The sequence below is a fragment of the Tinamus guttatus genome, unplaced genomic scaffold, assembly GCF_059628265.1.
Source record: "Tinamus guttatus ecotype Peru unplaced genomic scaffold, ASM5962826v1 Tinamus_guttatus_pri_ptg000150l, whole genome shotgun sequence".
Taxonomy (NCBI): domain Eukaryota; kingdom Metazoa; phylum Chordata; class Aves; order Tinamiformes; family Tinamidae; genus Tinamus; species Tinamus guttatus.
In genome coordinates this window covers 4,883,259-4,905,970 of record NW_028288684.1, presented here as the reverse complement: position 1 = coordinate 4,905,970, position 22,712 = coordinate 4,883,259, and the positions used below count along the sequence as shown (strand labels likewise).

Below are 22,712 nucleotides of genomic sequence, written 5' to 3'. Positions count from 1 at the left end.
GAAGAGGTGCTAGAGAAGACCTGCAGAGATGAAGATGTTAGCCTCTGAAAATGCCTCTCTCCCCCCACTGACAGCAAATGTGCCTAAAAGATAGACTTCACTTAAAACTGGAGGGGTGAATTCCCATTTTATGTCCTGTTCACTGTGTAATTTTCATGGGATTTCAGTAGTTAACCATTCTAAGCTTATTTGAAAATCTCAGTTGGAATATGTTTCAGTTTCACTTTTTTTTTCTTTTCATATGCCTACAACAGATTTAACAGCACATTCCTAACAATTCTCAATAGAATTTATGCTCTGAAATCCTATGACTTATTTTCCTTTTTGAGTTTTTTAACTCATGCTACTTTTTGAAGTGGGGACCCTGTAATGATTTTGCTGTTGAATAACAACTTTTCTCTTGCAGCACCAGCTGTAAAACACAAACACCTTGTTGGATCACACTCCAGAAATCCAAAATGGGAATCCTGCCAAAGCTCAGGGCTTCCTTCTTGTTTTGACTGCCGCACTGCTCTTGATTCTGTTAGTAGCACATTCTTCCCACTTGTGTTTCTCAGACACCGAAGGCCAAGCTCATTTCCAGTGTAACTCCACTGGACTCAGCGGAGCTGCACCAGAAGGGAATTTGTCCCAGTATGTCTGTAAATTAACCAGTCATTGAAGTTGGAGTGTCACTGATAAGCAATAACAGCATGGGAGTGGTGAAAGGAAGATATCTCTAGTTAGTTTTGGACACTTGACACTAACTCCATTGTCAGATAACTCCTACTGACTGTGGGAAAGGTTGACTGGGAAAAGTCACACTAGCAGCTTGCTAACCTTAACAAGAAAACAGATCTGGAATGCAGAGGAAATCTTGACATTTTCTGTTCCCTCGAGCCCCTTCCAGCCAGGCAATCCAAATAGCTTAGTATCGACTTGAGTTTTTTGCTCACTTTTTGGAGTAAGAGAGAAGGGATAAAGAAGAGTCCCAAATGTGCATGGTAGTGTTTCCTACCAAAGACCACGAGCTGCTTTTCTGTATCATATAAAATAGTAATCATGAAATAAGCTTAACACAGAGGTGACTCTGCAGGTTCTCAGGACTACAGTACATGCACAACAACCCAGCAGCCCTACGCAACAAGGCTACAGAATTTAACGGTATCACCTGGCCCTGTTGACATTGTCAATAACAGTTTACCACACACTTCGTAGACAGCTTAACCGAGACCAAGGGAACGAAACTGCTGGAAAAGAAAACATTTTCCATGTGTCCACCCGAACTGCATATAAAGTAAAGCTCTTACAAATGAACACCTGAAGATCAAACACATTTCCTCCCCACTGATTGAAAGATATGGGGTCTAATCAAGACCAAAGAAGCATTTACATGACACTTTTATCAATGTTCTATACACATTTCATAGCAACTTACAGTCCATCATATATTTCTGCATATATTATTTACTGAAATATAACTTAATATACATTTTTGACCTCTGAATGTTGTCCATATTTGGATGTTGTTTTTCTTCCACAATTGCGAGGCCATGGGGCCATAACAGAGGAGCACAGTGACCAAGGCAACAAATGAAAATATGTACTTCAAAATACGCCAGTGCATAGTTTAACTGACACCTCCAGTACTTCGTCTAGTCATTGGATGCAGCGCACCAGTTTTGTGTGTCTCGTAAGTAGGTGAAAGCAGGGGGAAGTTTAAATTTAAAGGAGTTTTAACTCGAGAAGTTTACATGTTGAGTAGACAAGAAGGGAAAGAGGGTGAAAAGTAGGACTAACTTTGCACACTTCATTGGTAAAACAAGCAGATGCCTATGGCAGCAGTCTTCCAGCAATGTCAAAATACCAATGGCTTTGTGCCCATTTTACCTACTAAAACACCATGGAAAACAAAACTAGTGGCTTCTCTTGATGGGGGCCTGGAATGGTTAGTAAGGCAACTACTGCTGTGGCAGGCTATAAGGAATAATAATCAATCTTGGGATGTTGGATTTCCTTTCCACGTTCCTTCTCCACTCCCCTGGGAAGTAAAAATGGTAAAAACAGTTCTCCGCTTTTTCCATCCTAGATCAGTCTTTCTTTGGCCATTGTGGCCCAGCAACATGAGGCCTTAAGCCCTCATTCTTTGATGTTTCCATACTAAAGAAGCCTTCATTGAGTGGCTCAGTCAGTGCTAACAGTTCAGCTGAGCGTGCTGGCACGTGGACCCGGAGCCTTGCTGTGCCACCCGGCTGTGCCACCCTGGTGCTAACGTGGGCCTCCCAGGCCATGAGCTCTGCATGGAGACAGGGCACAGCAAAGCGCTCCAGGTAACCCGTGTGCCAGGAGGCTCCGTGAAACAAAGTCTGTGAAAATAACCTCTCCACGAATGACCAAAGCGTTGAACTGCAAACAAACGCGGATGTCTTAACGGTCACCTTTTTGTATAAAAAATATCAGTGATGATGTAAGGCTGCAAAGGTGCACGAGGCAGAGACTTTCATTATGCAGTGCTTAAGGTGAAAAGGATACTCCTCCATGTCCTCGGCCCGTTGTTACTACCTCAATACAAAGATTTTAAAAATAATAAATAAATAAAGTAGCAATCTAGGTAAGTTTTAGTTTTAAGACGTTGCTAACAGAACTATGCATATTTTAATGAAAGAGAAAGTTCTTGAGCTTCACATTTCCTCAGGTATTTTGAGGAGTTATTCTATTCTGAAATGTGTGGTAAGTGGATTTTCTTTTTCATTACAGATATAAATTGATCATTAAGAAACTAATCCTACCCACCAAGTTGCCAATCACTGCAATGAGCACAAAATTAGGCTGTACAAATGGAGAATCCTTATTGTATTTCAGAACTTGCTTACTTTTCAGAATTAAGGTGATTTTAAAAAAGAAATTCATAATTATAAACTTGAAAACCATTCACCCAGTCTAATATCTTCAGTGATAATTACAGATTGACACTTTCCTATCTTCTAAAAATCAAGTATTATTTCGCTGACAAATATTATCCTAATGTTAACTGCATATCACATGTAATCACACACTGCAGAAAGGATTAAGTAAGGAGAAATCCTGATGAGCTACAAATTCCAGAAAATGACAGTTATTACTAGGCAATATACAATGATAACTTTAACAGTCAACATATACAGATGGGGTAATTCAAAAAATATAATCAGTCATCGCTTGTGAAAGAACTGAATTTTTAATCAACTTTGCCTAACGATAAATTCAGTATTTCCTTACATTTTCACCCAGAAGTCTCCAAACTACATTTCAAATCCTACATACTTCACAGTCTGTCCTTCATACTCATCAATTTGTAACTGCGAGCAAAAATGTGCAATGCCAGGCAAGTATACCCATGCCTTACACAGCGTGTGCTGGGAAACTACAAGTTTAATCATAATGCTTAATTTTAAACCAGGATTAAATTGGTGCCTATGCCAATGCTGGTGTAAAACCATTAGTTTTCAAAGAAATTACAATAGGGAAGGTTTGTCCTTTTGCTTTAAAACAAACTTTCCTGAAATACGTACTAGCCTTATATAACAGTGTCTTTGGGAACTGAGAAATAGTCAGGATAGGTATGTACCTAATATAAACATATTTCAAACAAAAGCCTCAAGTCATATATGTTCTCAGCTCCTACATAAAAAAAACAAAAGACAAAACCAAACATACACACACACAAAACCACTTCACCAAGAATAGAATGAATAGCAAATTCAGATCCACTTAATAATACCCATATACAAGCCAGCTTTTTTTGCCAGCTGTTCTCTTGAACTTGCTTTTCTTATTGCTCTGCCTTCATGAAGACACAGAGCCAAATTTATAACTGACAAACGCCATTATATTCATGGAATTACACATGCGATGGCTTTGGCACATCGCTTCTGTTTTGTACGCAGCTCCAGCCGCCTCCTATAGCTGCACTTCAGCTGTGGTTTGACAGCATGGTGGAGATTACTAATTTGTTATTGCTTGTGCTGAGTGCTCAATAAATACCCGCATCTGTAAGTGCATTTCTATCATAGCAACTTGCTGGCAGGGATGGAATCTAATACAGAGAATAAGAAGGGCAGAGACTGTATGATTTTCAGTTTAAAAACTTGTTAAAGCAACTCTCCAATTTCTTAGGATGGTTCCTCTGTGATGGAGATGAGTGCTGCATAGCTCTGAGTCCTCATCTGGTGCTTTTCCATCATATTTAGATAGAGGCTATATAGTGATTGTTTCATTTAAGCTACTATCGTTATTATTTGAGTTCAAGGTTTTGAGGCTCTTATCTGAAGATCCTGGATTCAATGTGAACCCTAGAAACAAGCATAACACTGATATTCATAAAAATGGAATCTGGTATCACTGACCACAGCCAGTCACAGAATCGCAGAATGGTTGATGTTGGGAGGGAGCTTTGGAGATCATCTAGTCCAACCTCCTGTCCAAGGAGTGTCATGTTGCCCAGGGCCCTGTCCAGATGTCTTTTGAGTTTTCCAAGGATGGAGACTCCACAACTTCTGTAGACAACCTGTGCTAGTGCTCAGTCACCCTCTCAGAAAAAGGGTTTTTCCTCATGCTCCGATGGAACTTCCTGTGTTTCAGTTTGTGCCTGTTGCCCCTGGTCCTACTGCTGGTCACCACTGAGAAGAGTCTGGCCTCATCTTCTTTACTCCCTCACACATTGACAGAATTTCCCCCTCAGTCTTCTCTTCTCCAGATTTATCAGGCTCAGTTCTCTCAGCCTTTCCTCAGTGATGATGAGAGATGCTCCAGTCCCTTAACCATCTCAGTTGTCCTTTGCTGGACTCACTCCAGTTGCTCCATACCTCTCCTACACTAGAGAGCCTGAAACTGGACACAACACTCCAGATGCAGCCTCACCTTGGCCGAGTAAAGGGGATCACCTCTCTCGACCTGTTGGCAACGCTCTTCCTAACGCATTCCAGGATGCCACTGGCCTCCTTTGCCACAAGAGCACATTGCTGGCTCGTGGTCAACCTGTTGTCCACCAGGAGCCCTTCTGTGCAGAGGTGTAGCACCCGTCAATACAGATGAAGTGTCTTTTGTGCCATGGTCGTCTTCCAAGAGCAGAGGTTCAAACCGTGGCATATAACTCTGGTACGCTCTGATTGTGGTCCAGCTAAAGGCCATAGAAGGCAAGAAGTCAGAAGCTAGCTGCTTCATGGATTCGCTTTATTGCTCTATATAGTTTACACTAAGTACGTTACAGCCGAAAGCATTCTTCCGTGCTTGATTGCCAAAGAAATAACAAAGAAATAATGTAAAATCCATCCTTTTCGTTCCCCAAGCTGTTCAGAGAGGAGCTTCCTATCACTCAAATTTAGCACAAAAACTCCCAAGTTACTCTGTAGGGATTGATCCTAAGTAGTTACACAGCAAAACTGAACATTTAGAATTGTTATACAAGGGAAATGTTGCTTAGTTGGGAACACTGAACTGGGTGGAAACTGTTACCCTTTAGAACTGCATACTGTGAAAACGAAAGGCTCATTCTTCCATGTGTGTTTCCCTCTGAGAGCTGTAATGCTTGGTGTGCATTACAAAAGAGCTATTTAGTTGCCTATATACTCCACAATGACTAATATTTAAATATTTGAGATTATACTTGTAAGAAGTATAAGCATATTTCTCACACTGCTGTTACTAGAGAGATCTGAGGGAAAGAACTACTTGATAGAGAAAACAGATATACAAGCTTCTTTTTAGTGAAAATTTTCCAAATAGTTTTGTAACATTTGGAATAAATGTTAAATGACAAAATCTGCCATCTTCCATGACTCTTGGAAAATGCCAGCTTTAAGAAAGTTGGTTGCTTGGATGAGATGGAAGTAAATATAGCTGTTTGCTCATAATCATCACTGGTTCAGATGGTGACAACTCTAATATCGTGTGACTCGATATCTGAACATCAATCCTGGAAAGCAACACCCTTTGATTCCAACAGAGGTAAAACTCAGAGCAATTTGTTAGCCTGCATTAGATCACCATCCTGTTGGTGATCCAGCAAGGTTCTTGTTGGTTCTTCTTAAGTCACATGACAAGTTACAGACTGAAGTTCATCTATCAACTGTTTAGTGTTCAACTGTCTTTACCAGTCCAAATTATAAACAAAACAGATTTAAAATAGGCCAAATGTGATATTATTTTTACCATTTACCAGTGCTAGTCTTTAAAATACTTTTCTTATTAAAATTGACCAAAAGTCACAGAAAGAACTGTAGAGCAGTAAAACAGAGAAAGACTTTTAGAATGACACTTCACAGGGGAGGTTTGTTATATGAAATACAAAGTATTCCTTAATATATCAAGCTTTTGTCTATAATTCAAATATTAAAACAATAAATACCCATGCATCTACATGTCTTTTTAAAACAGAAACACTCTGAAATATTTCTAGTAATAGTTCTCATTTTGTTCTTGCTTCTGAGGGCTGAGGATCACACTTTGCCCTCAGCTGCTCCAATACATCACTAAGAGCAGAGTATCAAATATTTTTCTTTTTCAGAAGAACAAAGAAGGGATCTGTTCTGTTGATTCTGATTATGACAGAAAATATAAGGAGGAAGAGGCAATCTCATTGGCTACTTCAGAAGCCAAACTTAGAGGCCCAAGCCAAGCACCTAATTTCCCTACCCTGTCTGTATAACTAATGCAGAGAATCTGGCACCTGGTGGAGATCAGAACAAATGCCAAATTGAAAGGACTGTCTGATCCACTGATGGCAGAAGCAGCAGAAAGTCTACCTACTTCTAATGTGACTACCGCAAAATTTATCACTCAACAGGCCTAGGACACCAAACAGCTGAGTTTCTTCATTATTTCACTTTGACTACACCCCTTCCAGGGAAAACATCCTGTTCCTTTTTCAGTCCGATATAAGTTTCTCAGTTTAGGTGTTGTAAAGACAACAAAATGACCCCACTCTGATTTCTAGTAAGTACAGAGGAACCGTTTGATTAGAATGATTTATTTTCCCCTAGACTTTAAGTTCAGGTTCTGGTCTGGGTGGGCAGAGCATCTGCTACAGCTGATGCTCCTCCAAGCAGAGGATGGGACTCAGAGACTTGGCCTCGGCTCCTCTCCAACACACTTGCTAGGCAGGAGAAATCATCCTAGGTAAAAGGCTGGAAGAGGTTGCTTACTTCACCTCCCCACCAGTGAGAGGAAAATCCAAGCACAGATGATGGTGTGAATGACACCCATTTTCCTGTCCACAGTGCAATCAACCAAGTTAACTTCAGGTTAACCTGAAGTCTGGAGACTTCAGCAAAGGTCAAATATAAAGCTTCGTCATGTTTATATGACCAAGGAAGCACAAAAATATGTACTCAGCGTGTCTGTGGGTTTGATCTTGCAATGAGTCAAGCACTCCTGATTTCTAACATGGGCCAGATGGAGCTGCAGTTCCCTCATGCATCCAAGAATCCATAGTCCCTATAGAGCTACTATATAGAGCAGTTCCTTGTTTTTCTTTGGAGAGCTCTCCTCGCAGTCAATTAGCCAATTAGCAACGTGCCTGGGAAGCACTGCAGGATCAGGCTTTTTGCCTCTATTTGAATTTTGTGATTTATCAGTCAAGGATACGCAATTATCTCCACTTCTGAGTACTTCTGAAAGGGCCAAGGTCGCATGAGGATTTTATTGTGTTACTGCAGTGCACCATCTTCCTTGCCAGCCCATTGCTGTTCTGCTGGAGACTGCATTACTATGCATCAGCAAATACACCAGTGTGCTGCTATATTTAGTGTTTCAGACATACTGCTAAAATAGAAGATGTGTCAGCTTCTAATATAACTTCAATTTTTTGTCAACAAAATAAAGCTCATTTTCCTTACCAATGTGTAGTCTCTATTAGTCATCTTGAGCTATATGGTGCTAACTTTAAAATGTATTAGGCAGCAGAATGCTGAGGGTGAACAGAACAAGTTACTAAGAGGTACCCTAGGAAGTATTAGGAATGGTGATGTCATTCAGTCAAGGTTATGGTTTGGGTGAGAAATAGAAAAAATAATTTCTTTCTACACCAGATACACACGCCACACACACAGATCGTCTAAAAGGTTATCATCTAAAAGAGCAGGTGCTTTTAGTTGACCATTTGAGTAAATCAGATGCATGCCTGGAGGCCAGAATAAAGTAGCAGGGTTTGAAAAATTGTCTCAAGTTTTTCTACTTCACCTTTTTCTTTCTTCCATGATCTCTCAGTTGTGCTTGGCAGTTCTGTGTATACAATATTTCTAAAGGTAAGGGCCTCTTTTTATTTTGAGCCTATGGAGGACCGCTTGAGATTTAGTTGGAGAAGAACAGAACTAATGTTAAGCTGAGTTTTGTTTCAAGGTCTTTAGCTCTGAATCTTCCTGATGCTATTTGGATTTTATTATCATTATTATTTTGTATGACTCTGTAGCATGTACAGATATGAATGCAGATTGGGAGGAAAAGCACTGATGATGATGATGACTTGAACAGACTGGTCTATTGGATAGTGATGGGATTTAAAGAGTCCTAATGCTAGCATCATGACAGTGGGAATATGATCTAATGGTTAGGACCACATTATTACCATCAGGACAGATATGCTAATTCAGGAAGAAGCTATGGTTCAGTGGATGAAACTGGCATTTTAAAAGGTCTTGATAAGGCCGCAGACTAGGGTATTTTATACATATCCATTAGAAACTTACTTATTCATAGCCCTGTGTACAAGGAGTATAAGCTCTATACAGAGCATTCCTGAATCATCTTCCCGTCTAATTCTTCTAAATGGAGCCAGTGGACACCAACCTATAGAGCAATGGGAGGCCTGTCTAAATGAAAGCCAACTTTTCCACTCTAGGGTATATATATTCTCTCTCATCACAGCTCTCTTGTGCACTTTGCTATCTGCACCTCGAAGGACTTTCTTTCAGCATGACAGCAGCAGTGCAGTGAGTGCCTAGTACAGTGCTGAGAGTTCATCAACTTGCTTGACACCCCATTTGCAACTTAATAACATACTAACTTCTAACAACATAAAATGTACTTAGTAGCATAGAATTATATACATTTCCCAGCATTTATACATTCTCAGACTCCAGTACCTACATTTTGATTTCTAAATAAGTCGCCCTATTTCTCAGCTGTACCAATAATCTCTAACAGTAGGAGCTGGCTGCAGATATTCTTCATTTTGTCTCCAAAAGCTCCAGTTCAAGTTCCTAGGGGTAGCATTTTTCACCATTTATAATAAGTTTTGTAGCCCCACATTTATTTTTTGTAGTTAACCATGCTACACAAACACTTAGCCAAATTTGTGGAGAAGCCTGAACCCCAACCCCCTTTTCTCTGCCGGAAGGACTAGAGTTAGAGCTACGACTTACTGCGGAAGTTTTTCATGCTTGTTACTGCATACAAAAGCCTGCAACCGTAACCTACAAATGGAAACCTTACTGTGGCATATGGGATACACCGTATGCTGTACCCTGAGGCCCCCATTACCAGGGCCCTGAGGACACTGCCAGCCGCTGGTCAGCTTAGAGTCATCAGTCCTGCTCTGGCAATGCTGGATGCTGGGAGCAGGGCTGACCCCAAGGCCTCTGGCACCCAGATACCATGCAAAAAAAGAGCAACCAGAATAAATTTGATCCTCCAGAACCACTGCTAGTCCCTAGTATTGGTACTTCAACATTTCCTAATGCATTGGTTTCTTAATGGCCAGCACATTATCATCTCCAATGCAAGCAGAGTTAGAAACCCAGGTGTTACTACTTCTGGAAATAAAGCTATCGGGCCTGGCTAGCAGGGCACAGCACTTCCAAGAGTACGGGGCATCACCGGCTTCCCAGGGGCCCGGAGCAGCTTCAGCTTTCCTCAGCAAATGTTTTGAGTATTCTGATCACCATACTGCAAAGCACTCCCTGCAAATCCAGGAAACGTAATCCCCCAATATTGCATTTATTTGTAAAAGCTAATAAAATGGGAGCAAGAGAAAGAACAACAGTCCAAAGGACGCTGTTTCCTCCTTGCGCAGATGAATACCTGAGTTACATGGAGAATAACTAGAGCTCAAAGAGGACGGCGCGCGGCACTCTTGCCCGCACAGCACCGCCTCACTGCCCATGCCGGGACATCTTCCCTTCCCAACGCCCCTTCCTGGGCTCGAGCAGCACTGCAGGGGCTGCCCAGGCCAGGGGAGACCTCCCTCCCCTCCATGGTTCTTCGTTCTGCATGGTGGTGAATGGCAGAGTGCAGGAGAGCGCCTGCTCCTAGCACGCCTAGTACCTCCCTCGCACCGTCTGCAACGTAGAGATAGCCAGCTGCACAGTTTCAGTAATGTTTTTAACCATTCCTTTTCGGCCTTTTTTTCCTTCTTTCCTTCTTTCTCCATTTTCCTTCTTTTCTTAAACCATGATGTAAGTTAACTTGCAAAGCCAAAAGTTTTAAAAGCAAAAATCAAAACTTTCCATTTTGAGAACTGTTAAAAAATCTCAGGTGAAAAATTACGTGCCTATTTTGTCGAAATGTTTTAAAATAGAAATCAATGGACAGTAACCTTTTCCTATAAAATGCTTCAGTTTTACAAATTGGCATTTTCTGCTAGAAGCATTTTAATGATAAATTTATGACTGGCTGTATCACATAATAGATTTCCATGATTAAAGTTCCACCTCGGTGACCAAACTGCCTCTGAAAAGTCACCTGTCATTCTTCTTTCATTCCTGAAAACATCAAATTTTCAACCATCATGTTCTGTCAGATGAGTGCTAAACTTTATTTCTCTTTCAGTGCCACAATTTATGCTATCATAAAAGAAAAACAATTCAAAAATTCATCATAGTCAAAAATGGGAGTGCTGTTAAAATAATCTTTTTTTTTTTTTAATTTATGTGCCATTGCTGTGTTTTCCTTTTTTTTTTTTATAAAGCAAACCTTCAGTGTCACATAAAGGTATTGTTCCTTTATGTGAACAGCAGAAAAATGCTACAAAAAATTATTGCTGAATCAATCTCAAAACTGATGGAATACATTTAGCTTTGGGAAAGCATAGGCCTATTTTTCACATGCAAACACCAGCATGGAATGAACACGCATATAACTAGTAAGGCAGAAAACGTTAATGTGCACAAAACTTGAATGAAAATGCTTGTATTTTGCTATGCACAATAGTCTTCATATTTGGCTGACATGATGTTACGTATGTGAGTGCAGAACCGTCTACTGAGACCTTGGTTATTTAGGCCAGAGTTGATGGCATTTTGCTAAGTCAGCATGTTTGCCAGTGGCACCATTGGGTTGGTGACATGGGCTGCAAAAGGACCCATTCGTCTGCTCATAACAGAGTTAAGGTAGCCCTTGGAAAGGACTGGAGAGGCAATTCAGAGCAGAGACAAATGCTGCTTCACGCAAGAAGAGATCAAACTGGTTGAAACAAGTCCTTCTGGCCAAAGAAGATGAGAAGTCATCTAGGGACAAAGTGATAATTAGAACAACGTTGTCCAACTGCTTTCAATTTAAATTAACGCACCCTGCTACATGTTGGCTAATGAAAGACAAGAGCTAGTAGGAAATAGGTGGCTGCAGAAGTCAGCTGCCGTGTGATTTATTCAAAAGGCTCTAGCTGCAAAGGAATTTGTCTCAAAAAGGGTTTGCTTAGATTTTGAAGGGATTTCTTTGCAAAACCTTGGGGTTGCTATTAAATTCCAGTAACTTCACCCCCAGGGAAGAAGGTTCTTTTCTCTGTGTTTCATTATGGTACTTCATTACAATTTAGAAAGGTCATTTGCCCTCAATTAAGCAAATCATTCAAGCAGTTGTTTATTCCTCACTGCGATGAATTGGACTTGCCCAATATAGGTTTAATTGTGTGTTAAATATGTTGCAGAATCAGGACCTCAGTGCACACAGATGTCTATCCAAACCTTTCCTTAACTCTTGTATGTAATGTAAGTTTAATTCCAGGTACCTATTTCCTTAACTCCACTTATTGTGATGATGCTTGCTGCCTCGTACTATTCCAGTTGTAAATAATTTTTTCCATAATAGTCAAGCAAACAAATGCCATTAATATTGACAGTCTCATTAACTGGCCAGTGGTCTTGTAAAATGACTAATAAATTATCTTGTCATCATAACTCCGTTATTGGTGACAAGATCTGGGAGGTGTTGACATCTGTTGCACAGTGTGCCTCTATAATGACCTTCTACCCAGCCTCTACTTGTCTCAGGACAATAAGTCACTCTAAGTGCACCTTATTTCAACACACCTTAAGCCTAAAAATGCCATTCAAAACATTTATTTTTACTCTGACACCAATATCCAGAAACAATTCATGTTAGCCTTATTATTTCAGAACTTGCTTTGCAAGATGTAAGTCAAAAGTTGTTGAATCATCAGCTTTCCTTAGAACCAAGTAAATCATACATCACTACTGTTTGAGCAAAAGCACAAAAGTGTTCATAGCAACTGCACCAAATAACTAAAATTCAGAATACCAGCAATTCCTATGGGCACACCATCAAGAAACTTTCAAGAAGCAATGCAGTGTCTTACCTGCTTTCTCTTTGCATAGCTTCTGAAGCAGCACCTGTAACAAATAAAGCAGTTTTTGCTTAAAATTTGTAGATTCTTTCTTCAAATAAGTTCCACATATTGGCGGTGACAACAAATGTAGCTCTTAAACATCATCATCACCTTACTATGGTCATAAAATAAAGCCCACATAAAATAAAGATCACTGGGGACTAGACAAGCATATGTAACCTTGCTCGCCGAGGACAACCTTGTGCCTGTCCCCAGGCTACAGGTTTTGCAGTGTGCGCTTGCGAGCAGCCTCTGGTGTGAGCAGAGCACCAAATGCCAAGCACGTGAGGTCCAGCTTGCTGGAACGAGCCCACGAGAGCCTGTGCAGGTGCCTCTACTGCAGCATGGGGACGGCGCGCGAGGCAGCTGTGCTGACCGCTGCGAAGCGGCACGCGGGGGTTAGAGCTGCCACGGGGCTACAGAGATGCTTCTGGTTTGAATTATTTAGCAGCCAAGAGAGCTTACTGCCCAAGGGATGTGGCCAAACTGACTTTCAGTCAGGTCCATCCTTAATATTGTTCACCTCCCTGATTCAGGTCTGCCGTGCTAATTGAAAGTGCTACCATTCAAGTCACACTTGGATGCTTCTCTTGGTCCATTACTTTGCTCTTGAATAGTTTTCAATGCCGCAGTGAGGAGGTTGTCCTCATGCTGCCAGCCAGAGATTAAATGCTTATCACCTGTTCTCTCTCAATATGATAGCTATGTGTCAGATCTCTCAGAGGAATGCAATCTGTACATGAAGCTCCTATAATAAAATGTGGCAGTTTGCACCCAATCTTTTCTTGAATTAAGCAGAAGGCTGAAATGATCCTTCGACTGAGTTTTCAGGTGTGAACTGCATGGAGCCTGCAGCCGCTCCGGTGTCTTGCAGAGACACATTCCCTGGTGGTCCCCATACGGACAACCACCTGCACCTTTCTGTCGCATGCATTAAATACTCCATTTATTTTTCTGTAAATATTGCCTTTCTGGTCTTGGGAAAACTCTCTCTATAAAAATGTGCTTTTGATTTACCTTTTATTTAGTCAAGAAATTTTATTGAAATTTTGAAAAATTATTCCTCTAAGCAAGCAAACAAATGAACAAACTAGGTGGATCCAATCCAATCTGGGTGGATTAGGCTACAGATTTCCCTTCTGCAAGGTAATCACCATTCTAAAAGAGCCTCTGCAGTTTGGAGGTTTCTATCCTTGAAAGCCGCAGCTGAAGTTAGCCTGCCCTTAGCCAGCAGGGACTAAGTGACGTGGTCACTGCTGGGACACAAAAAAACAGTTGGCAGAGTCCAAATCAGGTTTTCTTAATGACTCTCTGTAGCTTGGGTTTGGTTTGAGCCCTGTCCTCAAGGCACTGCTGCCTACTTGCCAATACTGAATTTATTTGTATAGATTTTACCCAGGCTTCTTCTTGTTTTTAATTCAGTGACAGTGTAGGACCAAATGCACACAAGGCCTGTGGATAAGCCCCGTTTACCAGAGAGGGAGCGCGAGCTGATTTTTAGCATCATGACACTGTTATGGGCACACTGGAGGTGGGTGCCTAAAGAAATTGCCCCTCTGAATCTTGGGATAAGCACTTCAAAACACAGCAATGATGCACGGATCAAAATAAACATGTCAACCCTGCTTGCGTAGCCAGTTTCTGCATTCTAGTGCAGCCATAAGGGCACCAGTTATTATAAAATCAAACCCTTGGCTATGAGTTTGATTTTATAATAGCTTCCAAAATCTTTTTAGGATGCCACACAGAAAATATGCAAATTGTTGCTGGAACAAACCCAAGTGGCAACAGAAAGCTGCTTACTGAAAGTGATTTATGGAAATAATAATGATAATGTACTACATAACTGATTGAATAACAAAATACATTTATTGGAGGACTAGCATCCCATCTGAGCAACATGGCACTGTCTAATCAGATATATAGAAACCATGGTCCAGGAGAGCACAACTCTATCCAAAAGGCTGTTCAGCACCTGCTTCTCTGAATAACAAAGAAATCATTTGCCTACAACTCCAGCTGTAGCAATTTGCAAGTAGAAGTGTCAAAAAGAAGCCACCGTGCTGATAAAACCATGTTTTATTTCCATGAGTATGTAAACTGTCATGCAGAATGCAGGCATTCATTAGATAGGTATGTGGTCCAGCTATCCCCCCCAAAGGCCACCCAAGTTTACCTACGTTAGCCAAGTTCCATGTCCATCTAGTTATGTTGGCAACTTTTGCCCTATGGTCACAGCAGAATGGGCCAGTCTGGGGTGTCTGATGGGCCAAATCTACCTCCTGCCATGGTGCAACCAGCTCAAACAGGCAATCTGGTGTTAAGTCAACCTCAGAGGGGTCAAATACGTCACTAAATAAAAGCAGGGGGCTGATGAGGCCGAAGATGACAGCTGGTTTCTCCACACTGCGTCACCACCAGCTCACTCCTTGCTTTGCTGTGGTCCTGAGCAGCCCTCGGCCGAAGGAGCCGGCTGCCGAAAACGCAGCCTGGGGCAGCGCAGCTGAAAACAGACACCCCCCATCTCCTTGGTTGAGGGTCCCTGGCCCCCATTTACACTGCAGAATAGACACAGCCTCAGAATCTGTACTGTTAGATGTACAGGTCCTGTGGGGATAAACAATTTGTAAGAATTTCTTAGGAATCACTACCTGAATGTGCTCTATGTAGAACAAAAGGAAAATAATCTCTATGTTGAATGTATATTTAAAAACAGGCACCGTTTTAAGTATGTCAGCGATCCATTAAAGCCACCTTTCTTTTACAGAGCCTTGTGAGGTGAAGGAGAGAAGAAAAGCTGTAGATCGGCCTGGCGGAGGAGAGAGAAGATAACGCATCAGCAAAGAATCTGAAAGATTGTCCTGAAAGTGATTCTGTGTAAAAGCAAATTGCTCCAATGAACTCCTCATATTAACTGGAAGTGAAGGTCAAAGCGAAACTGTGGTATTATAAACTCACCAAACAAAATAAACACACTCCTCAAAAAATTGTTTTTCTTCATGTTTTCCTCAATCTTTCATAGTTATAAGTGAGTGGGGCATGAAACTCATCAAACAACTGGATTAAATGATTTAATAATGTCCTGGTAAGATTATTGTCACATAAAAGAGGTTTTCTGACAAAGACGATAAATATGAAACAGTTGACTTTATCAACTTCAAAACCTTTTTAAATTGCAACAGCACGGGGATTCTGCAATGCCAGTCAATCCCATAATATCACGTATTACTTTCAAAGAACAAAAATGACAATTTTGTCTGTAAGTCCTTTACCTGCCTCTACCCTAACAGCTCTTATTAATTATTAGCTATTTTGTGCTCAAAACATAAACATTTGAAATACGCCCAATCTGTCAGTGATGTTTCAAGTGACTATCAAACTGTAATTGTTCATTCTTAACAGCTCACACCCTCAAAAGTAGAAAAAAAAGCATTAAGTGTTTCTGCCCAGCATACAAATGACTTTTCCAGTGCTTATTAAAAGGCCAGAGAATGGATTCAACATAGATGTGGACTCAGTCATTGCTATCACTGCTATCAAATAAACCCTGGCATTTTGACAAGGCCACCTGACATCCGATGTTATTGAAGAAGCCTTGGATTCTGTGAGTTGATATTCTATGGGACGGTAAAATACAGCAGCACAACTGTGGAACACCACCCTTTCTGAAGAGGAAATGCAGATCTGGGTGACTTCTTCCTGATTAACTCATATAGAAAGAGAGCACTGTGGGCTGGAAACAGTTCTGCAAAGTATAAAGATTGCAAATCCTTTTGGCTCTTAATGCCACTGATTTAATAATCTGCTTGGCTTTAATTCAAGCTCCATTAAGAGAAGTTCTAAAGGAGGAAACCAGAAAACTTCAGTCACCTGATTAGCAAGTCTGTTAAATATTCCCTCAAAACGCTTAACAGAAGGAAAGAAGTTCTGGGTTACTATTGCAAAATGAAATCCCGTGACGCAGAAAGAGAAGTAAGAGGGACACTCAGCAAGGCGAGGATTAGCTCGATGTGGTCTGGCCCCAGCAGCGAGATCTGCAGTCTGAATTGCACCGACAAGCTCCCTGCACGGAGTGAGTCGGCTCAGAATGGCAATACTTGAGTTATCCAGAGAAAACGCTGCTGACAGAGCTAGGCCTGAAATCCCATTTCTCTTCGGAGATTTGGCACCAATCTTTGTTACGGTGCTGCAGCTTCTGCTGTATTTCAGTGCTGATGTTGTATCCTCAGAGGGTGACAAGTGGGCTCATAATTTTTCTTTAAAATGCAGCCACTGCGGAGGTGTTGAGAGATCATGTTTAATATACTGCCTGAACGTTAGAGAAGTCACTTAAGACTTGGAAGACAGATTAACTGGTCTTCTTGGTCAGATGGGATTCAAAGTCATGCCTCCTGCATCACAACAGCTTAGCTCCTTACCAGATTAGAAAGGAGGGGGAAGTGGGAAAATTTCCATTTGTTTTGCTGAAGCTGGGCTATGGCATTTTGCAAACTAGTTTTGACTCATGGGGAAGAAAGGAAGAAAAAGAAAGGAAGGAAGGAAGGAAGGAAGGAAGGAAGGAAGGAAGGAAGGAAGGAAGGAAGGAAGGAAGGAAGGAAGGAAGGAAGGAAGGAAGGAAGGAAGGAAGGAAGGAAGGAAGGAAGGAAGGAAGGAAGGAAGGAAGGAAGGAAGGAAGGAAGGAAGGAAGGAAGAAGGAAAGGAAGGAAGGAAGGAAGGAAGGAAGGAAGGAAGGAAGGAAGGAAGGAAGGAAGGAAGGAAGGAAGGAAGGAAGGAAGGAAGGAAGGAAAGAAGGAAGGAAGGGAGGGAGGGAGGGAGGGAGGGAGGGAGGGAGGGAGGATCTTTGCAGTTCAGCAACTTTGCCTGCTCATCCACAATGGAGAAACTTGGGGCCAGGTCCCAAGACCTTGGGGCCTTTTCCCCAGAAAAAGAAAATATTTAGAATAAGCAAATGTTATTAAAAACCACTGTTCTCAGGATGTTCTCACCATAATCTTTTGAAGTAGGCAATAAGAATATACGTGGTGCTGAGCAATGGAAGTTTGTTCCTCACATGCAAACCCGTTTCTGCGGGGCTTTTTGCTACTGAATTGGACACGGTAACGCATTGCTGAACGGACAACCCGAGTGCATACATGAACACTGAGCCCTGCGCAGCCGCACGGCGCAGCCGCTGCATCTCTCCTACCTCTGTTTTCAGCCAGTCCTAACAACTCAGCCTGGGCATAGTTCAAGAGATTGGGCCTTTCCAAGCATCAGGATGGAGGAGGACCAGATCTCTTACCACCTTGCACTGTCCTCCAACACCATCTGAGCACCCTCTGGCCCCTTGAAGGCCTCCTCACACCACACTCACAGCTTGCAGTACTCGTGTCCTGTGCTCAAGACCCCCAGTGTCATTGCTGGCAGCAGCACAAGGAGTCCACAGGAGACGCTCCATCTCCTAGACATGCTTCCTTAGGGCTCTTTCCTGTATAGACCTATCCTAAATAACCTGCTAATATTAAAAAAAAAGATTGGATTATGCTGTAACCTACGTCAGGTGCTGTCCTAGTGAAAGATGGCTACTTCAGGTACTCTCAGATGTAATGATGTTGGGTATTTTTGAAGATGCACAGATATGAAAAAAATAATGTTATTTTAGCTATTGCAAAAAGACACATATAGTCCAAATACACATCAGCTTAAATTAATGGATGCATGTACCCCTTTGGGTTGTTTTTTACAGGTACAATAACAAAAATTAATAAAATTGAATGTCACTTGAAAGGCTTTCTCAGGCTCCTTCCTTTTTTCCTAGCATAACTCACAGAGATGCAAGCTGCACTCTGCGTCCATCTGATCTGCATTCCCGGGTGCTGTCAGAAACGAACGGAGCCGTTTGCAAACAAGTCCAAGCGCGGAAGCATCGGAGCTGCGGTGCTTGCACTGCAGTCACAGGCATTTTAAACTTCTCTTACTTCATGTTTTCCTGAGAGCTATGTAGTGTTTCAAGTGATTTTCAGGACAGGACTGTAAATGTAAATTTTTTTTTTTTTTTTTTTACTCTAGCTGCCTTGGAGCAAGTCTAATTTACAGATTTCAATTTGTTTCTTTGCCTTCAGTTGGCAAAAACATGTAGGTTGTCATCTTTCCCCTGATTTCTCTGAGGATTTTGCATATTGAGTCTTTTAATCTTGTGCACAGAAAACTGAATTGTTTTATAAGGATATTTTTAAAATGAGACTAAGGGATTTAAGCATCTAACTCCCAGGGGAATTCAGAGAACACTGAAATGCCTGTAGAAAACCCTGCACTTACTTAATAATGACTTATATTCTAAAAAGTCAAAATTGTCTAAACTCTAAAAATTGTCCACAGATATAAATGCATAATGAATCATTTGGTACAGCTTTAAAGAGCACGTAATGAAAATTTGATAATTATTTTCCTTAGTTTAATGATAATTGAAAAAATAAAAAGACTTGTTTTTTAAATGTATTTTTTCACTCCAAATATTTATTTCAAAAATTTTACACAAAGATCAGTTCCAATTTCGAAAGGACTGACATAGAAAGAAAGACATATTCAGTTTTTTTCTTCTATCTGCTTTTATTTTTTTCCTATATCTATTCTGTCCATGTAATATTGACAGATGGCTGGAAATTAATGTGACATTTCATGTTACTGTAGGCTTTGAAGCTTTGCTCAAACAGGAACCTAGATGAAAGGTATTTTAAAATGAAAACTTTTTAATAACTTAGAGGAAAAAAAAGTGGAGCTGGGTAATAATGAAAACCATTTCAGCAATGTCAGAAGTGAAATCAGAAACAAAACAAAACAAAACACAGAGTAAAGGGTCATGTTAGTAACCATAGCTCATCACACTTCAAATGTACTAGATTAATAAACCCAGAGGAATTTTTACATTCAGCAATATGATCACCAATCTGATTTCAAAATTTCAAGAAATAATAGCACTGGTGGTGATACCTAAATTTTTGTTGAGGAAGATTCATTTCCAGCACTTTAGGAGCACTCGTCTGCAGTGACAGAATAAATAGTGTGATTTTACAGAAATTTTTATAATTTTAAACCAGTGTAATTGCTCCTTTTGTCATCAAATTGGAAGGCAGCTTTCCTCCCTCTAGCTCTGCTAACCACATCTGTTTACCTTGAGCAAACAATCGATAGACTCAATAGCAAAATATTGACACTGTTAAAATGTTTTATTTCAATAGTTATCATAAAAAAAAACCCTAAAGCTTTTTTTCTGATTAAAATGTATTTTCTTTAAAATTTAACTAAGCATATTAGATTAGATAAGAAATCCACAAAACTTTTTATCTGGTCCTGGCATGAACCAAGGTGCACATCTGTCATTCCCTTAAATAAATTGTTCATAACACTTACTTACTACTTTTTTGTTCTAAATAGTCTTTTATAGTCGTTGATATTTAAAAAACTAACATGGAATCTAACCTGATAGTTTGGTATTGTGTTCTTGCACAATATCTATAAGAATATGGAAATGCAGTCAGTCTTGAATGTTTAGTCAAGGTAACATCCTGAGGCTCACACAGCAATGTTTGGTGTAAACAGTGCCCTGAATTTTCAGTTCATCCTCCCACAATCCCAATACTGCTCTCTGCAATCATTTTCTTACAACTAAGGATATATTTATGCCATGTTTCAGCAAATCTGTTTCTGATAGAAACAATTTTTTCCTCTTTATACAGCATCTGGAATTCCAAAATGTTTTATTTTTGCTGTTTTTACCTGTGCGTGTCCCAGCAGCCCTGATGGTGTGTATAGATCTGAGTGCACTGCATTATCCACCAGAATTGTTTTATTTTGAGCTCTTGACTCTGCAGCAGGATTAGCATCACCACACTCAAAGCTTCACAAATACCAACTAATGCTAAGATAACCAGTTATGCTGCTTTATAAACACAGGCATGAATAAAAGCTGGAGATAACATCACTGTGGTCTCCATATATATACGTGTAGGTCAGATGGAAACAGACAGAGGAGGGAAGAAGAAAGACAAAAAGAAGAGCAACAGCTTCCTAATGGAAATGGGTAAAAGGAGAAAGGAGAGTCCCTCTTTTCTACCATGCTGAAACAACACAGTGAGTCATGCACTGCTATCACTTGTACCCTCTTGAGTAGGAAGAAGTACTGTATCTATTTCGAAGATAAAATGAAGTGGAAAAGGTACAAGAGGTTACAAAACAAAAAAGGGAGGCATAAAATCTGGGATTTTGCTACGCTGCTCTGGGAAATGAATGATTAAAGCAAACGGGAGTCAGTAGTAACTCAGAGCAGAAAATAAAGCCTAAGCTCTGTGACCTCTGGCTAGATCTCTGTTGTCTTTGTAGCTTGGCCTAGAGCAGCGTTTAGTTACGAAAGAACTTCAGACAGCCATTAGCAGCTTTTTTCATGTTTTCTCTATTAAATGACCATAGACATGATGGCTGGGCTCTAACTGACTACCACATATTGTCGATGACAGTTAAAAAAATTATCACTGAAATGTGACCTCAGCCAAAAATACACTTTTTCCCCCCAGTAAATCAATTAAAGTATTAGCAATCTTACAATCCTCATCAACTTTTTATGCTTTTTGGGGAAGAACAAAACAAAAACAGGTTTGTTAAATAGTCAGTTTTCAGTTAAAAAAGGAGGGGAAATGGAGGTTTAAATATTTTATTCAAAACACATGGTAAATTAGAGAAAGCATGCCTATTGGCAAGGTTTGACTGAGCCTATGTGTGGAGGAAAGTTAGGCAGAATCTTTGCATCTCCTAGTATGAGTGCAAAGGCCTTAAAAGAAGCAGAGATGCTAACTGGTTTCCATATTATGATTAGGTTATATTTTGTAAGCTTTGTACAAGATTTCTGTATTAGAGCCTTGCTGTATATCCCTTTCAATTTATATTCAATTTTCTTTGTTTGTCTTTGTGGTTTATCATTTGCTATTGGGTCAGATTTAAAGAACAATCTTGCCTTGTTTTCTCATGAAAATTATGTTATCTCTTTGGAAGTTCATAGTTCTCTCTTTCTAAGAAAGAACATAATGTCTTTCACTGTCATCAGCATCAAATGCACAGGCGAAACCTCCTCAGCAGGTCACATATCCACAGTGAACTCACACAAGACATTTCAGAAATGACTACTTCATTGGAAATTTGGGTGCAGTTTGTAAGAAAAGGAACTCTTCAGCAACTGTGACCTACATCAATTTATATTGCTTATTTTCAAAATGAAATCTTCCACCCCTATAGACAAAGTAAACTGAATTTCTGTGATGGTTGCAAGAAGTAAGATTTTCATCTAAGGGCATACATTCCCTTTGTAGTGTGATTCATTCTCTTCTACTTTCACCAAAAACCCAGTTGCAATGCAGGTAACAATCATGTAAACTTCTAACAACTTCCAGCCTCGTTATTTGCAGTACATTCCACCTTCCCTATAGAGACTATGTGCAACAGTATCATAGAATCACAGAAGGGTTGAGGTTGGAAGGGACCTCTAGAGATCATCTAGTCCAACCCCCTGCTCCAGCAGGGACACCTAGAGCATGTGGCACAGGGTGGCATCCAGGCGGGTTTGGAAGATCTCCAGAGAAGGAGACTCCACAACCTCTCTGGGCAGCCTGTTCCAGGGCTCTGGCACCCTCACAGGAAAGAAGTTCTTCCTCACATGGAGATGGAACTTCCTGTGTTTCAACTTGTACCCATTAGACTGGCCACCACAGAGAAGAGTTTCGCCCCTCAGGTATTTACACATACTGATCAGATACCCTCTCAATCTGCTCTTCTCCAGGCTAAACAGGCGCAGCTCGCTGAGTCTTTTCTCATACGATAGATGCTCCAGTCCCTTAATCATCTTCGTGGCTCTATGCAGGACCCTCTCTAGAAGCTCTGCGTTCCTCTTGTACTGGGGAGCCCAGAACTGCACCCAATACTCCAGGTGCGGCCTCACCAGAGCTGAGCAGAGGGGCAGGATCCCCTCCCTTGACCTGCTGGCAACAGTCCCCCTGATGCAGCCAGGATCCCATTGGCCTTCTTGGCCACGAGGGCACATTGCTGCCTCATGGTTAACCTGTTATCAACCAGGACTCCCAAATCCCTCTCCATGGAGCTGCTTTCCAGC

General features: G+C 40.8%; 1 protein-coding gene across 1 annotated transcript in view; it reads right to left on the bottom strand.

The window, feature by feature from the left end:
* Positions 1-4,215: 4,215 nt before the first annotated feature.
* Positions 4,216-22,712, bottom strand: part of LOC148595134 (uncharacterized) — an 86,384-nt gene continuing 67,887 nt past the window's right edge. Inside the window, exons 4-5 of the mRNA XM_088522159.1 lie at positions 12,548-12,581; positions 4,216-4,310 (exon numbers count right to left, since the gene is read on the bottom strand). Coding sequence (XP_088378285.1) covers positions 4,216-4,310; positions 12,548-12,581 — 129 coding nt within the window. The remainder of the gene's footprint in view (positions 4,311-12,547; positions 12,582-22,712) is intronic.